Source organism: Eptatretus burgeri, chromosome 7, assembly GCF_056783735.1.
Source record: "Eptatretus burgeri isolate ZD-2024b chromosome 7, Ebu_testis_v1, whole genome shotgun sequence".
In the NCBI taxonomy this organism is placed as follows: Eukaryota; Metazoa; Chordata; class Myxini; order Myxiniformes; family Myxinidae; genus Eptatretus; species Eptatretus burgeri.
Genome location: NC_140967.1, coordinates 27412087 through 27431127, shown reverse-complemented (window position 1 = coordinate 27431127; position 19041 = coordinate 27412087). Strand labels below are relative to the sequence as shown.

General features: G+C 41.7%; 1 protein-coding gene across 3 annotated transcripts in view; it reads left to right on the top strand.

Moving 5' to 3' along the window:
• The window catches only part of TM7SF2 (transmembrane 7 superfamily member 2), a 68163-nt gene that overhangs the window by 33800 nt on the left and 15322 nt on the right, over window positions 1-19041 (top strand). For all 3 annotated transcript variants that reach the window (XM_085887801.1, XM_085887799.1, XM_085887800.1), the window contains 3 exons: window positions 4419-4544; window positions 5125-5175; window positions 12688-12874. In XM_085887801.1, the coding sequence (XP_085743927.1) occupies window positions 4419-4544; window positions 5125-5175; window positions 12688-12874 (364 nt within the window). The remainder of the gene's footprint in view (window positions 1-4418; window positions 4545-5124; window positions 5176-12687; window positions 12875-19041) is intronic.

The window sequence follows — 19041 nt, the reverse complement described above, 5'->3', positions numbered from 1 at the left end:
CTTTGAAAACTCTGTCTCTTTGCTGATGACTCCACTCTCTGCCGTGACATCCCTCATGCCTCTAACAGACAGGCAGCAGCTTCTTCCCTCTTTTCAGACCTTGACAAAAATCACAAACTGGTCAAAGACTTGGAATATCTATCTCTCTCTCTCTCTCTCTCTGTGTCTCTCTCTCTCTCTCTCTCTCTCTCTCTCTCTCTCTCTCTCTCTCTCTCTCTCTCTCTCTCTCTCTCTCTCTCTCTCTCTCTCTCTCTCTCTCTCTCTCTTTCTCTTTCTCTTTCTCTTTCTCTTTCTCTTTCTCTTTCTTTCTTTCTTTCTTTCTTTCTTTCTTTCTTTCTTTCTTTCTTTCTTTCTTTCTTTCTTTCTTTCTTTCTTTCTTTCTTTCTTTCTTTCTTTCTTTCTTTCTTTCTTTCTTTCTTTCTTTCTTTCTTTCTTTCTTTCTTTCTTTCTTTTTCTTTCCCCCACCCCTCTTCCACAAACCCTTCCATCTACTTTCTTAACAACCCTCTTGAAGAGGTTGTCATTGGGTCTCACTCTCAGCCATGATCTCTCTAGGGCAAGCCACATTTCAAAATTGGTCTCCAAAGCCAGATTCTGACTGGGCATCTTCTGTCGTGTAAAGTCCTCCCTTGGATGGCTTTCATCCGCAGCTCGATGAAGTACTGTTTTCCCCTTTGGGTTGGCTCACTTGCCTCACATCTTGGTCAGCTTGACGCCGTGGAAATAAAGGCCTTCAATGTTGTTGGAATCTCTCGCAATGAAGCTGAGTCTATGGGCCGATCACTTCACCATCGCCGACAGGTCGATGGTCTCTGTCTTCTTCCGCCTTATTTCTGGACTTGCACCCTCTTCCTTCAATGTGATTTGCCCCCCACAACCTGTGGAACCACCTTCCATAGTACTCTCTTTAACCTCATTCTTCCCTCCAAGTCTTAAAGACAGCTGTTCACCACCAGCTCAAGTCATCAGTTGAATTACTAGTTTATACTTGAACACTGCAGAACACAAATTGCCTTTTTGGCACTTTCAAAACCCTTCCACTGAGCAGTACTTGGGACAAAAGATGATGGCATTTTACGTCATCATGACTAATTAAATTTGCCGCTAGTAGACCCGCTCATGTCTTTGTTTCTCAAAACTATTATTGTTATTATTACTAGTACGTGCCCGTAAAAAAAAAAATAATAATAATAAATAAATAACCCACACAGGCCGTTTATTCGCTCTCGCGTGCCCGTACGTGTGTGACCCGGAAGATCGATATTATTCGCAGTTACGATTATTCGCAATTTATTTTTAATACCCAATTATTCAAATAGCGCCAACGTATTTTACCTTTTCGCAATGTCGTTGCAAGGAAAAACAAAAAGAGAAGAGAAGAGAGAGAAAAAAATTACTTCCTGGTTTGGAGCATACCAGCACTCTGATGTTCCCGAAATTTATACACCGTCTAATATGAAAACGATCATAACTTGGGCCATTGTGTTTATCTATAAATGTGCATAAGAAATCGAGAAATTATTCGAATACACGAAGTCATCACTCTCTGGAAGCCCGTACGTTGTAACCCGTAATGGGGAACGTGGCTGTGCTTCCCTTCCCCATCGGCCACGCCCACGCAACAACGTGTCTTCCCATTGGTTTGGTAAATAAATGGCCATAACTTGGGAAGCACTTGTCCGATTAATATCAAACCTTGAAAAGGCACATCCTCAGGTCCCCAGCAATATACCTGGCAAGTTTCAATTAGATCGGACCAGAGGTTGTCGAGAAACAGCGGTCACACACACACACACACACACACACACACACACACACACACACGCACACACACACACACACACACACACGCACACACACACACACACGCACACACACACACACACACACACACACACACACACACACACACACACACACACACACTGCTGGAATTATAGATAGATTATCTTTCTAACTCGTTTTTAAAACTTTGAAAATGCCTTGAATATGCTCTTGTGTCCAATATGTTTAGTTAGTTTTGAACTAAAGACAAACAAATGCAGATCTAGTGAGGATGGGTCCTTGTCTCTTCCAAATATCTCTTCCTTGTCGTCCTTGTAGATGGTACCAAACTCTTCCAATATCCAAACTCCTCCATAAGCCTGGAGGATTATTAATTAAAAACAAAAAAACATTGCACAATCTCGTTCAAGATTAATATTAAAAATAGTCTGTACAACAAATACATCTGGCTTGACAAGGGTCTGCTGTGCATTAAGCTGTGGGGAGCCATTATATCTTTTACACATCAAGCAAAACATCACACTCCACTGGTGAGAAATTACAATCAGATTTTAATTCCTCACATAAATAAAATCATCGCCATTGGTAACCACAAAGGTTCCTAGTGGTGAAAGGTTCACTTTGACAATCTGTATCAGAGAGTAAGCTAGTACTCTCTATGTAGGGATAGCGCGGAAAAAAAAATGGCCGTCCCATCTGCTCCGTACAAAACTAAAGTTTGAGTATATTCTCGAAAAAAAAAAATCGCGTATTCTACATACGAGAACCTACTTGGTTTGCTCAGCTGATTGTTGAGGCAGAGATCACTTTTCAGTTCTCCAGACCATGGGAAAAGCAAAACAAAGCAAAAAAGATTGGTCAAACCCAGGAATTCATCTTCTCGTTCATAACAACAAAAAAAAAAATTTCAGACATATTTCCAAGCTGCCTCTATCAATGGCAATGATTCTGGTACCATTCGACAGAGTTTTACCTTGTGCATCATCCTTTGGTATTGTAATTTTAATAGCTTGAAAGGATTCCACGAAAAGTACGAAAAACGATATTCCTTTGTAAAAGAATAGGCAGGATCCGAGGGGTGGGCGGAAATGTACGACCGTCAATCAGCTAGATGGGGGGCGGGGCTGCTATGCCTTTGCATTAATGTCGTATATATGGACATCAAATAATATCAGCAGAAACATCATTCCTTGGGAAAGCCCTTGTGTTTTTTTTTTTACGTCTGCCACCGAAGGTGAAGGAGGTTGTTTTCACCCCTCTCTGTCTGTTTGTCTGTGTACAGGATATCTCAAAACGTTGTGGACAGATCCGAATGAAATATGGTGGGCAGGTTGGGTGTGTGACAAGGATGAACCGATTCGATTTTGGTAAAGATCCGCATCCGGATCCGACTACTAGAATTTTTAAGTCATTCTATACCGTTGAGAGATAGGGCTAAAAACGATATGTAGCACGATACCTCAAAAAGTTGTGGACGGATTCGGATGAAACTTGTTGGACAGGTTGGTGTGTGACCACGATGAATTGATTCAATTTAGGTGAAGTTCTGAATCCGGTTCTGGATACAAGAATTATTTCATATTCTTCACGTGATTCTTCACCAATGAGAGATAGGGCCAAAAACGATATAGTACTGTATAGCATGATGTTTCAAAAATGTATTGGGCCCAATATGTTCTCGTGGATCAGGAATTACATGGCGGAGGTGTGCGCTTTAAAAATCTAGCAATAAAACAGAGCTGTAAGATAGTTCGGGTTACGTAAGACATGCAGGATTTGACATTACTGACTAAGATCTTTTGGCACTTTTGCTCAAAGATTTGGTATTCTCTGAGTACCATTCCATTCTGTTATTCCATATTTAAAAAAAAATTACAGAAACAAGTGAATAAAAATATTTATGCTAAATAAAAAAGCAATGTAGGGGTGACAAACTCGAGTCTAAAAAAATGTTTTCAACAAGATTGAGATGATGTTGGTTTCGCGAGTGGCTAAACAGTATTGCCATCACATAACAATCCCTGCATCACTGCCTCCTTTACACTTCATCAATTATTGCTTCAAGCTTCTACAAACACTCCACTGGTTACAACAATATTTGATTACTCTTGGAGTGTAGCCACATACTGAGACTACAAATTAGCAGCCCGACTACAATGTTAACACCAGTACATAAACGTCAACTTATTACAAATTGTATGCACATCTCGAATAACAGCATTCCATAATTATCTGCATTTGTAATTGGTTAGTCTAACTTAATAAAAACAAAAGGTAGGAAAGACAACTGAAGTTGCAAGAACTGAAATTGTGTAGGAGCTTCTTATACTGATGCTGAAATGAAATATAAGAGCTTCTAATACTTTTAGCTGGACAATAGTCTGGAGGCAGTGATGTAGGGATTGTTATGTGACGGCAATAATGTTTAGCCACTCTCGAAACCAACATCATCCCTATCTTGTTCAAAACCTTTTTTAGACTGAAGTTTGTCATCCCTGCATTGCTTTTTTAAAATTTAGCATAAATAATTTTATTCACTTGTAATACTGTAGTGTGTGATTGACTGGGCTACACATGGTGAAATGTGCATGAAAAGTGAAAGTGTTATGTTTTTTTTAATGCCCAAACACCAGAATGTTCCTGATCCTTCAGTTCAAGAAAGCAATTCCTTGCATCTGAAACCAGCAACACAAGAGGAAGACGTTGATCACACAACATATCAAAAAGAAGAGCCTTTCATTGGGACAAGTGTCGGTTCTGTGAGTTTTTACGTTTTAATTTGGGGAGTGTATGCAATTTGGATGATGTCAAGAGAGAAGTATGCTTAATATAGGGTGGTGCAGAGCCGACTAACACTGACTATGCAAGACATGCATTATGTCTGACGTAGCCAGCGTCATGGACAGTGAGCAAATCAAGACAACATAACAAAGGGTGATCAATCAATGCATATGCGATAATTGAAACACAGACGGTTTATGTTCAAAGCTTGCAATTTTATTGTTCATGGTAGATAACATCAGGAAGGTGGCCTCCACCAGTTACAGTCATCATCGATACCTCCTGTGGTATAATATCAGACCGCTCCACGACAAAGAGGAGTGAGATCATTTTTTTACTCTCTGCCTGTCTGGCAATCAATCATTGTCTTAGAAAAATGGTCCCATAACTTCAAAAGTTCCCACCCCACCCCTTGGGTGGGCCAGCGGTCTGAAATGTGTCAGTCGGCTCTGCACCACCCTGTATATCCGGGAGTGACTGACCATGAAATAATGGGATATGTGGGCTGGAAATAGACCTATAAGCATCCATCTAACCATGACTATACTCCACTTCCAGAACGTTGGATCTGCCAAAGCGGTTCCCTTGGTTGACATCAACCCTGAACAGGTTAGTACTCTTTTGCAGGGTGATGCATGTCAGTGCAGAGAATTGTAATTTGACATGGGTACCACCTCACAATATTCCATTATTTTCTAAAGGCAGTGGGATCTTATAACATTTACCAACAAATACTCCAGATGAGAAACCCACTTAACATCCCTCCAATTCCCAATGATGTAACGTTGAGCTTGCGAAGCACCGAGATAACAGATTGTTGTCACATCAGAAATTGAACCCAGAGTGGACAGCTCAAATGTAAGTATGCTGCATCTGAGATATCCTCTCAGCCCTCATTATAACAGCTCTTATCTATCTCGATTTTTTTTCCTTCAAAACTTGTTGGAAGTGTTGTCCCATTTACACTCACTCACTCACTCACTCTCTCTCTTTGAACAAATGTTCGTTTTTTTTTTCACTTGTATATTCACCGATTACCCCACGCATACACGGTGAAGCAATTGGTTCATGTCTGTCTGTCTTATCAGTTCATGATCATCAGTTTATGATGGAGGAACAACTTACTTGAATTGAATGTTCTATATTGACCACAAATCGGAAGACAAGCCTGCCATTTAGCAGTACTTTGGCTCTGAATTTGTCCCGATCACACATGTGCAAAGAGGAGTGAGATAATTTTTTTTACTCTCTGCCTGTCTGGCAATCAAACAAAATTGAAATTTTTTTTTATCCCAAACAGGAGAATTACTGTTTTAAAGGAAGTTATAAAGGACACAAACGCCAGGCATGAAGAACCAATGTAAAGGCCCTGTCACACCTTGACGATTTAGCCAGCGTATGCCGATTTATGAAAAATTTGTCAAAAAGGCTGGTATACGTCGAATACGTTATGGGTACGTATTGTATACGTTAAGAGCACGCTGAAAAACTGCCATACGTCGTAGTACGCTGGCTTTAAACATTGTACTTTTGGGTTTTCCTCAAATTTTTTCATGCTTGAAATTTTACTACGTATGCCGGCGTATGACTCACACGTTCCGCTACACTGGCCATAAGTTGTAGGCACGTTATGCGATCGTTGACACACGTCGAAACACGTTACTTGTAAGTTACTCATAAGTCGAAACACGTCGAGGTAATGTTTAGTGTACCCGAAACTTATTTCTCACCTATGAGTAACGTTTTGTAAGCACGCTACACGGACGTTCTTCACACTTTGCAACACGTTACTTGAAAGTACTACTACTACTACCAACATCGACATCACTAAATTCTCTCGAACTACTACTACTACTACTACTACTACAAACATCGACATCACTTAATTCTCTCGGACTACTACTACTACCAACATCAACATCACTAAATTCTCTCGAACTACTACTACTAACATCGACATCACTAAATTCTCTCGAACTACTACTACTACTACTACTAACATCAACATCACTAAATTATCTCGAACTACTACTACTAACTTCAACATCACTAAATTCTCTCGAACTATTACTACTACTACAAATAACATCAACATCACTAAATTCTCTCAAACTACTACTACTAATACTACTGCTACTGACATTGACATCTACTCAACATGGAGTCTGGAACACTGACGGGTTCTTCTTGTGAAGCCCATTTGTATATACCAATTCCCCTAAACGCTGCCAATACGCCATTATACGGTAGCTGTAAGTTAGAAACACGTTCAGTAAGTTCTGTGGTCGTCCGGAAGACATCAATCAAATTCGTCTGCATACGACAATGTGCGTTTGAAATACATTACACATAGTTTCAAAGCACGCTACTCATAGGTTCAAAACACGTTACTCATAGGTTAAAATTAAGTTTCGGGTATGCTAAACATTACCTCGACGTGTTTCAACTTATGAGTAACTTACAAGTAACGTGTGTCAGATGTGTGACGATCGCGGAGCGTCCCGAGAACTTATGCCAGTGTATGCGGAACTTGTGAGCCATACGTCGAGTACGTCGTAAAATTTTCAGCATGCTTGAAATTTCACGACGTACTAGATGTACCACGTAATATTCCAACGTACTTCATTGTTTTTCAGCGTGATCATACCGTATTCGACGTGTCCCAGCGTTTTAGACATTTTTCATAGGTCGGCATACGCTGGCGAAATCGTCAAGGTGTGACTGTGATGTTGACACTTCCAATTTTCAGGCGGTTATGATTTAAATCGGCGTGCGGCAGGTTTTTAACAGAGAACGCCACGAGTTCGTCGGCGATACGTGCAGCGCGCTATGACTAAGTTAAACTATCGTTGGGCATAGGTTGTGAATGCTGACAACAGGCTAAGCATTCGTTGGTATAAGTTATCTTTAACACAACGAAACGTTCTGTGCCCATTACTAATACGGTATGCATACGACCAACACGTTATGAATACGACCAAAACTTAAAAAAAAAAACCTCAAAACTTCAGCGTACGCCAACATAATTTTTGATGGCAGTGGAAAATGGCTGCCACAGCCATCAGCGGCTGAATTTGAGATGGCCCAATATCCAAATCTGTTCATAATATGATAGGTTACTAGTGTGCCAAATTTGGTGCCTTCCTCACAAAATGCACAATTGTTATACTATATTTAGCTAAGTTTCCCCACTAGTAGGTAAAATGGCAGTAAGACTCAATTAATTTATTTATACACCTTTAAATCTCTTTAAACCTTGATTTAAATTGAATTATATACTTGAACCCTGTAGAACACAAATCACCTTCATAATACTTCGAAGAACCTCCAGTTTTGCAGTACTGTACTTGGACATGTTCGAGAGGGTGGTGTATGTAATAGCAGCTGCCCCTGGGAAGTGGGCGTAGCATGTGAGAGGGTGCGGTATCTGGGTGAAGAAGAGGCTTGCGATATGGCTATGTACGATGCCGATTGATGCTGCGTTCTTTGGTGATCAATAAAGCTTCCATCCCCTAAACTGCGACTCGACATGGTCTTATTGCAGTGTATAAATGTGGTGTCCAAGACTGCTTCAGCAGCACTAAACTTCCGGATTTTTTAAACGGTCTTTAAAATCATTATTTTATTTAAACTGAAATACTGTTGGACCCAAGTATTCGCAGGAGATACGTTCCTGAAAAATGTCGTAACAATGCAAAATTAAATTACATTATTTCAGAATAGTTTGTAGATTTGGATTGATAGAACGCCCTCTGGATATATGATCAACCATGAGTGTCTGCTTGATTTGTGTCCTTGCATGACATTTTCACCATTCTGTGCTAATTTACCTTCTTGGTTCAAATGTTTTTTGACATTGTGCCATTTTATTGCTTTCCTGAAAAAATGTTTCCATCTTTTCTTTTATACTGTTCTATTTAGCCCTTTTTAAAAAAAAAAAACCTGCTTTCCAAACCTTTTAATTTGAAATGGCACTTGCATTTTGGCTGCTCATGATCATATAAAAATACGCAATTTGGTGTCTGCCTGTCTGTCTGTCTTTGGCTGGTGCATTTGGTCGTTACTTATCCAATCTCGACCAAGCTTGCCAGGAGGACTAAGCTTCATAAGACAAAGGTTGTAGTTACTTGGTCCCCCCCCTCCCACCCCTCGAGAGGTTCCAGATGTGTGGTGACGCAAATTCTCGACATAAATGTCAACTATGTCATGCCACTCCTGGTGGTGGGAGAAGGTATCATGAGTGATGCTTCAGATGCCTAATTTTGTCATGAGTAGGAGGCCTATGCCTTATTTTCACAGTTAGCCTGTGTTGCTTTAAACTTGACTGCAAAAAATCCAGAGGAATTCCAATTTTTTATTGCCTTTTTCATTTTGTGAAAATGCCACAGCAGCTTTAGCATCATAACACATTCTCGGAGCATTTTGTTAAGGCCACTTCTAATAACATTAGTAATAACAACAACAATGATAACATAATAATAATAATAATATTAACACAAATACAAAATAAGCTTCGAGAATAGAGAGCTTCGAGAATACATTACTCTGGGCATTTTTGGAAAAAAAAGACATGGGAAGGGTCTTTTAAACTCTTACTTATTGTGTTTTCGAGCACGATCTATATTTCCTACGAGCCACCATTTTGTCTGAGAGTGAGTGGTAAATTCGATTGGTCGAGATGACATAAAATGGCATAATATTTTGTCCAAGTACTGCTTAATGGAAGATTTTTTAAAGTGTCAATAAGGTGATCTGTGTTCGACTGTGTTGAAGTATATAATTCAATTGAAATAAGAGATTTTGAAGGTTTTAGACAAAAAAAAATTCTCCAGAAGTTTCCCACCATTGGTGCCACCCTCTTTTACACCACCTGATTTAACACGTTACATTATTTCTTCGTGCCTGTTGTTTGTGTCCTTGATGACCTCCCGAAAAACTAAGTTTCCTGTTTGGAATAATTTTAAATTTTGTTTGACAGCCAGGCAGACAGACGAAATTAAAAAAAAATCTCTACGCTCTGCACACTTGGGACGAGATTCTGTACAATTTGTCAAATTCAGAGCCAGAGTACTGCTAAACTGCAGGTTCGTGTTCCGATTCACGTTTCCATTTGTTCTACAGTGTTCAAAATATTAAATTAAATTGAAATTCAGTAATCCCTTGATCATAAACCGGTCTGTAGACAGACAGAAAAAGTGAACCAATTGCTTAACCCCACTTTGCTTCGCATGCACCGGGTAAATATAAATAATCTTCTTCTTTGGTAAGCAGCACAAGACTGTGAGGTAGCCTCATTGGCTGAGAGTGCAGCCTTTCTTTCTGTTGGTTAGTGCAGGAATTCGGAATTTGTTCAGGGTGGCGGTGATGGCTCACCTACTTTTTGCAAAGGACACCGTTGGATAGTTAACGTCCACCAATTAATGGCAGCAGACAGGACAACCAGTTTAACGTCCATCCGAGGGACGGCACACACATTGACAAATCATCCTGCCTGTGAAACACTGGGATGACAGTTTATAACTGGGCTGATATTCAAACCCAAGCTAGGCAGCTTAGAGGTGAGTATGTGTACCTCTCGCTCATCCTGCTAGCCCATATCCCACCTGAGGTGTGAGCACTCCTGCTCGCAACCAATTTTGGCACAAAAACTCCCCATGGTGCATGCCTGAAGGCCTGTCTGTTCAGCAATTACTGGGGAGGTGGAGAGGAACTGCGGTCATGCTCATTCTACCCACGAACGACCCTCGGGGCACATACTAGGAGGGAGCTAGAGGACATCCCAACCTGGACCCGTCAAATGAAATGGCACCAACCTTTGAAGGGCCTGGACAAGAGGACCACGAGAGCACAGTTGGAACTGGAGAAGGTCGTCGGAAAGAGAGAAATAAAGAAAAGAAAAATAAAGAGGAGAAAAAGAAACAGAGACAGTGACAGACCTATCACACGTCAGTTCTGCTGGTGACGTATAACAGAATCTCCCAGCTTGGCCATGTCCTCGGTGATGTTTATTTTTTTTAAATTACCCCTGTGTGGGGGTGATGGTCATCTCTATAATACCACAAGTTCTCAATGTTCAGTTATCACCGAAGACTACTGCGCATCTCGACTGCGCAGTTTGGTTAAAGATGACTCGGCATTTTGGCGCACGCGCACGGAATTATATTTTGAAAATAAATGCCGACGTTTACATTTTGGGTTTTGAAACTTTTGCACCTTCGGTGGAAAATTTATAAATATACAAAGTCAGCTGCTATGCAATGACACCATTCACGAACTTTTACCATGCCCAGTAGAGAATATATAGCCTCCTAAAGGTGGGGAAGTTTTTGCAAACTTTGAAGTCACGTGATGCGAAAGCGAAATTCGAAAATCCGTCCCGACCAAATTTAGATATTGTCCCATACATTCATATGCCACAATCAAATTCAAGATCGCTTGAGAAATGTAGGAGGAGATAGATTTTGAAAATCGTCATTTTCGCATTTTTTGCCAACTTTGAAGTCACGTGACACGAAAGCGAATATCGAAAATCCGGCCCGACCAAATTTAGATATTGTCCCATAGATTCATATGCTTCAATCAAATTCAAGATCGCTTGAGAAATGGCGGAGGAGATAGAATTTGAAAATCGCCATTTTCGCAACTTCAAAGGCCTCGTGATCTTGACCTTGACCTTCGGTGACCTTGAAAGTCATACCATCGTGTACGTCTCATCGACCTCTATCAGGATCACTAATGACCAGATCTCCTGCTTCAACTTCATTGTGAACGGACGGACGGACGGATCGAAGGACATTCGACACCCATATTATTCGGTCATGCTTGAAGAGATGACCTAAAAAGGAAATTAAAAACCAAGACAGGTCACAATGGGGGAAAAAAAAACCACATGAGACACAAAGTTGTGGAAATGGAAGCTTAGACACAAACATTTTGGGAAGGGAGATGAATGGAGCTCCTTAAAATAAACTCGCCACTGCCTGGTACACTTATTACGTACGCTTATGCTGAACATGTACTATAGAAATAACTAGTATTTTTTTTTCCCAAATAACTAGTATAATTTTCCCAAATAACCCCGAAGCCATATCCACAACAGTATATTACTCCACAATATCCCTCTTATCAAGGGAGGCACAAAGCACCCCGCCCTTTTATATGGGATGCTTTCTCTGTATGCAACTTTAACATGGGGACTGAAAATTCGTTTCTCGGCTTCCAGTGGACAAAATTGCCTGCAAATTTCAGAAATAAATCCTTTGTACATCGAGGTAATATGTTCCAAATTTCAGCAACGTCCATTTTGGCATTGAGTGTTTTACGAAAAACCTCGAAATTCACGTTGGTGTCTGTTCGTCTGTCAGTCCATCCGTAATGTGTTGGTGCTCATATCTCAATGGCTATTCATTGAAACGAGCTGAAACGTGGAATATACTTTGGACAATACGTCTAATTAATGGCTTTCGAAACAAAAATTCCACCGAAATGCCATAGTCTTTGCTTTTTTGATAGTTTTTGCTCATGACCTATTATCTTGAGTTCTGTTCTTGTGCAGTACAAGTATGCAATGGTGGTGGTGTTAGAAGCAGAGACTCCTGCAGCAATCAAGGGAAGCACAAAGCACCGCTCCCTTGAAATGGAATGGTTTCGCTGTCTGGAACTTTAACACAGGGACTGAAAATTCCCATGGGGGGGGGGTGCCAATTAAAAAAGAAAAACAAATCACACACATGCACATTATCTGATATGCTTTCGTTTTCAAGGTACAGAAAAAAACTACGTACTGACAAGTTTTAACCTATATATGTAGGGCACCCCTCTAGAGCATTACTTGGTTCCTCCTGAGAACACAAGGGAAGTTCAGCATGCACACAATAATTTTTGAATGTCCCTTCTTTTCTGTCGTCTGGCATTTTCCACAAGCCATGGAATGTCCCTTCTTTTCGAATGTTTGCCACGTGGCACATACCATATAAAGGGGCCTTTTCTATGGCCCTGGCATTTTCCTCAAAAATACACTGTTATGAATGCATTTAAGGCCTTTTTCTTTATTCCTTGATTGCAAGCAAGAATTTTGAACAACCATTTTGTTCTACTGTCGTCCTCTAAAATTTGTAACAGGAACCAAGAGACGAAGGCGATAAGAAGACAAGGGTTAATATATACCACTTAAAGGACAGGCTACCAACCAACTTGACAAGCCGCACATCCAGCAAACAGCATCCTGGAAACCCTAGTGCTTTGGACGTGCACAGCAGGAGCCATATCACACCACGTACTCGGGAGCGAGAGTTCGGTGGTCTCCTGGGTGAGTGCATGGATGGATATTTGAGAGAATGACAAACGCCCAGACTAAATTAAGTACGTTTCCTCAAAAGCCCTTGTATGGATCTTGGAGCACAACCAAAACTAATGTGAAGATATCTTTCACCAATTAAAAGTTGAACATTTACACTGTAGTAATACCTCGGTTCGTGCTCAGGATGTGTTTCTGGAGAAGAGAGCATTAATCGAAAATGCACCAAAAATGGGTCATTATACCATTGTTTATATAGAGATGCATTTCCGACAGCATTATTTCTTCCGCATAAGTGATGGTATATGAGGGCTTCATTGGGGTATCGGTAATAGCACAAATAATAATACAGAGGGTAAACATTATTTTATAATTAAATGTAATGCAGATGGTAAACTAGAAAGAGACATCAACAATTGCAGACCCTCACCAGGACTTTCGTGTGGCTTTATAGACAGACTCGTATTCTAATTGTACATAATTTATAGAGGTACTCAGTTGAAAAAAAGATAATGTGTACGACTGTCACTTGGTGTCGTTTGTGGCTTACCTAAGCACATTCTGTGTGGCCAAACAATCAAACGGACTCAAATGCAACACCCTCTCCTCTGGCAAGGGTAACAGCAGCTCAGGGAATTCAAGGGCTGCCTGTTCGTCAGCACTTGCAGCATCGCCATTGATACGGATGCTGTGCAAGTTACTGTGGTGCTTTAACCTGTCGAACCAAGCTTAACCGGGCTGTTATCTTCTCTGACAAACTGGTCCTTTAACAAGTTAGCAACATTATATATATATATATATATATATATATATATATATATATATATATATATATATATATATATATATATATACATACATAGTGTTACAGAAATAGCCCTTATTGGACTACTAAATATAGGATTAGCTCAGTTCCCCCATCAAATGCATGTAGAGCTAGGTTGTTTGGTAAAGTGGACGTTATATTATGTGTGTCGGGAGGTGTAAAAGGCTGTTTTATTGTATGTGCAGTGGTGGTGGAACAAGGGTCCCCTCTTCTTCCTCCCCTCTACGGACGATAGGCCCCGCCCAGTCGGCTGGGAGGGTGTGGCCAAGGGGCGGAGGTGGAGCTAAGGGGAGGAGTTAGTTGGCTTCGCCGGGAGAGGTGTCCTCTTGTGTGGAAGCGAGCAAAACGAGAAAGAAACGAAGGGGAGAAAGAGTATTGTGTGTGGAAAACAGTCGAGTTTTCGAGGCGTGCTTGGAGTGGCTTCGAAGCAAGAGAAACGAAGGCTTCGTAAAAAGGTTGATTGTGTGAAAACAGTCGCTCTGGAGGCGTGCTGGTTTTTGAAGCGAGCGAACGTAAGAGAGGCTGCCTGCACGTCGAATCGGCGATCGACTCTAAGGAAAGAAAAGGTGATTTGACAGAGAGAGAAACTGAGAGGACGGAGTTGGGAAGTCGGGCTTCGAGGCGGGAAGGCAGGAGAGGAGGCGCCGGAGCCTCTGACGGTCCTTGCTCACACCAATGGCTCGACACGTTTGCCAATCCGCTTGCTGGAGCCCGGCACCTCGATTTGGGCCTTGTCTGGAGAACAGGCCAGGCCTGGATTTGTATGCTGGACCGTGAGAAAGATCGGCTGAGGCCCATCGTCGACATTGCGTGGGGCCGGAACGCGCTGAGGAGGGCGTGCGCACGCGGTGACTTGACGCTGCCATCTTGCCACGCGGCGCATTTGGGCTGGGAGTTCGAATCCGTGGACATTCACCTGTTGCGAGCGACATTCGTGCTTTTGACACTGTCCTCTCGTCCATGAGACATCACCAAGTACTCTGTCTGGTCTTGCAGGCATGCTGTCTGTCTTTGTCTGCACGTGTTGTATATGGCATATTTCGGTAGCGACCCCCTCAAAACCTGTAGTCCGTGGTTCCCTATTTAAGAACGGGTTGAAGATTGTTAATAAAAACATTGTCGTGAATTTTGCTTGTGTTGTGTTTCCCGATGTCCACAATAAATCTGGTTAATTCGTATGAAGTTGCCGCTATGGATTAATTTGTGTCGCGTCGAGGAACGATCCGTTCGATTGGCATATAAAACCAAAATGGTTACAGACTGGCAGAAAACGCTCGGCATCTGACAACCAGTGTGTAACCAGGGGTTCTATTTCTCCAACTGGCAAGGTACAAGGATTATGTTGGTATCGCGACTGAAGGCGCGTGACCAGAGGCTTGTGCTGAGCCGGCCGGCGTTATAGATCCCGGAGACGGCCGGAGTGGGTTGAGAATCCCTCAGTCGCTGAATCCTTTAATATATATATATATATATATATATATATATATATATATATATATATATATATATATATATATATATATATATATATATATATATATATATATATATATATATATATATATATATACAGGTAGTCGTCGACTTACGACCTTGATTGGTTCCAACCGATCGGTCGTAAGTCGATTTGGTCGTAAGTCGGACAACCTTTATTCATTCATTTATTTATTTATTTAATTAATATTATACTGTATAATGATACAATAGTCATCTGTAAGTCATACTGTATTTTATTAACATTTTCTTTGTTCAAGTCAAACACTGCACTACAGTACAATTGGTTTAATATGGTATTGTATTTGCAAAAACATTCAAAAATACAAAACATGTTATTGGTCACTCATGCTTGGCTGTGGATCGTCGATGTTATCTGCTGGGGCAGCGCTCGAGGTATCCGGAGTTGTTTTTTTTTCGTAAACATGGTGAGCTTTGTTTGAAAGGGTTGTTTCTTTTTGTCCTCGTAAATTTCACGATACGGGCGAAAAACGTCGTGTGAAAAAAAAAAAGTTTGTCGTCGTCGTAAAGTCGAACAGTCATGTCGCATAGGTCGTAAGTCGACGACTACCTGTGTATATATATATGTGTGTATATATATATATATATATATATATATATATATATATATATATATATATATATATATATATATATATATATATATATAGAGGTCCGTTTAAAATTTACGAGGTCCGTTTAAAAAGTAACAGGACTGACTTTTTTTTTTTTTTGTATACCTTGGTCGAGGCTCGTATGAGAGCTAACACACAACTCACAGCAAGGAGGCATGAGACAAGAGGGGCGGGAGTGGAAGGGACAAAACAGTGGGGAACAGACACATTAGGTGAACTGTGGAAGGGAGAGGGATGGGGATGGGACGGGGAACATGGCGAAGAGAAGATGGACATTACAGGGACTTTCAGGAAGGAAAGCAGGAGAAATGAAGGAAGTGGGCTTGGGTGGATTATCGGGGATATAAAAGATCGAGGATTTGGATGGGGGAAGATAAGAGGTGGTGATGAACAGCTGTTTTGAAAGCCTGGAGGGAAGAATGGGAAAGAATAGACTGAGGAAGTTTATTCCAAAGGCGGGAAAAAAGAGGAATGAAAGAGTGAAGATGAGCAGTGATTCGTGATTTTGGTAGTTTTACCAGAAGGGGGTTGTTGGCGGACCTTGAGCGCCCTGTGGAAATGTGGTGGGGACAAATCGCAGAGAGAGCAGGGGGGGGCAAGGCTGGAGAGGAGTCGGTAGAAGACAGAAAGACCACCGACCAACCTGCGGTGATCGAGTGAGAGGCCCAAAGACTCAGCTTCATTGCGGGAGATGCCGATGATCTTAAATGCCCTGGTTTCGACAGCGTGAAGCCGAGAAAGGTGGGAGGCAGGAGCACCAGCCCAGAGGGGAGAGCAGTACTCCATCAGGCTACGGACAAAAGCTTTGTAAGTGGTCAGGAGCTCAAGAGGGCCGAGGAAGGACTTTGCACGACGGAGGATTCCCAGTCGGCGACTGGCTTTTGAGGCAAGGTTGGAAATGTGACTTTCCCAGGAAAGGTCATGGCAGATAGTGAGACCTAGAAGCTTGAAAGAAAAGACTTCTTCCAGAGGATTGTTGAGAAAGTGGATGGGGGGGTTTTGTAAACGGTCCTTTCGAAGAGACATAGTGAGAGTGTGAGATTTGTCTGGATTGCAAGACATGGATTGAAAGACATGAAAGACATGGAGAGGAGTCGGTAGAAGACAGAAAGACCACCGACCAACCTGCGGTGATTGAGTGAGAGGCCCAAAGACTCAGCTTCATTGCGGGAGATGCCGATGATCTTAAATGCCCTGGTTTCGACAGCGTGAAGCCGAGAAAGGTGGGAGGCAGGAGCACCAGCTTCACAGAAATTTTATTCCAAAAAATATATTGAAATCACAGCTTGTCCCCTTCAAAATAGTTTCCCTCCAGTCAAACACTTGTTCATCCTCTTCTTCCACGCTTCGATGCACTCCCGGAAGGCTTCTTCTGGAATCCTCTGGAGCGCCATCGTCACGGCCCTTTTGATGGCCTCCACTTCAGGAAATCGGGTCCCCTTGATCACCCCCTTGAGCTTGGTGAATAGGAAAAAAATCACAAGCGGCCAAGTCTTGCGAATACAGGGGTTGCTTCAGAGTTGGCACGTTCCTCTCCGCCAGAAACTGTCGGATGCTCAGGGCACTGTGAGCAGGGGCATTGTCATGGTGGAGCACCCAGGCATTGTTCTCCCACAGATCCATCCTCTTGTCCCGGACTGATCTCATGAGGCGCCGAAGGATCTCCTTGCACACGTATTGATTCACTGTTTCACCCTGTGGTAGAAACTTGAAGTGGACGATGCCCTTGATGTCAAAAAACGTGATGAGCATCACCTTGACCTTCGACTTCGACATCCTTGCTTTCTTTCGTCTTGGTGATGCCAGACTTTTCCACTGACAACTCTGCCGTTTTGTCTCGGGATCGTATTCGAATATCCATGATTCATCGCCAGTAATGACTCTCCCGAGCAGGTTTGGATCGTCCTCGAGGTGCTCGATAATATCTTGACAGACAGTGACTCTTTGCTGTTTCTGGTCCTCGGACAACAGCTTGGAGACTATCTGTGCGCACAGCTTGTGCATTTCGAGATTTTTAGTAATGATGTTCCAGACAGTGTTCTTGTTGATGGAGAGTTCCTCAGCAATCATCCGCACCATGAGTCGATGATCTGTGCGCACCATCTGTTTCACACGCTCGACGTTGTCTGCCGTTCTGCTCGTTGAAGGTCTGGAAGAACCGTGGATCGTCTTCAACCTCCACCCATCCCTCTTTGAACCTCTTGTGCCATTCAAATGCTATCTTGACAGACAGTGACTCTTTGCTGTTTCTGGTCCACGGACAACAGCTTGGGGACTATCTTTGCGCACAGCTTGTGCATTTCGAGATTTTTAGTAATGATGTTCCAGACAGTGTTCTTGTTGATGGAGAGTTCCTCAGCAATCATCCGCACCGTGAGTCGATGATCTGCGCGCACCATCTGCTTCACACGCTCGATGTTGTCCGCCGTTCTGCTCGTTGAAGGTCTGGAAGACCCGTGGATCGTTTTCAACCTCTTGTGCCAGTCAAATGCAAGTGTGCGTGACATCGTTTCTTCCCCGAGGACTTGCTGCAGCATTGCGAAGGATTCAGAAGGTGTTTTGCCAAGCTTGGCAAGAAACTTCAGATTGGCTCTCTGCTCAAGACTCATAGCGCGACGACTCAGACGAGACAACGTGTAAAGCATGACCTGTAAAAAATCATACAATGAGTGCAGTCAACCATCACCATTCATATATATTGCTGGAATGTTGCGAAAGACTGTGACGCAACCCGTTCATTCAAGTTGTGTAAGTGGAGCACACAGCAGGCTGAGTCCCGTTACTTTTTAGACGGACCTCGTGTGTGGATATATATATATATATATATATATATATATATATATATATATATATATATATATATATATATATATATATATATATATATATATATATATATATATATATATATATATATATATATATAATCACACTGACTCAAATGCAACACCCTCCTCTGGCAAGGATAACGGCAGCCCAGGGAATTCAAGGGCTTGCCTGCTCGTCAGCGCTCACGGCATCACCATCAATACGGATGCTGTGAAAGTTACTGCGGTGCTTTAACTTGTCGAACCAAGCTTAACCGGTCTGTTATCTTCTCCGACAAACTGGTCCTTGAACGAGTTAACAACAATTTGTATGTATATATATATATATATATATATATATATATATATATATATATATATATATATATATATATATATATATATATATATATATAT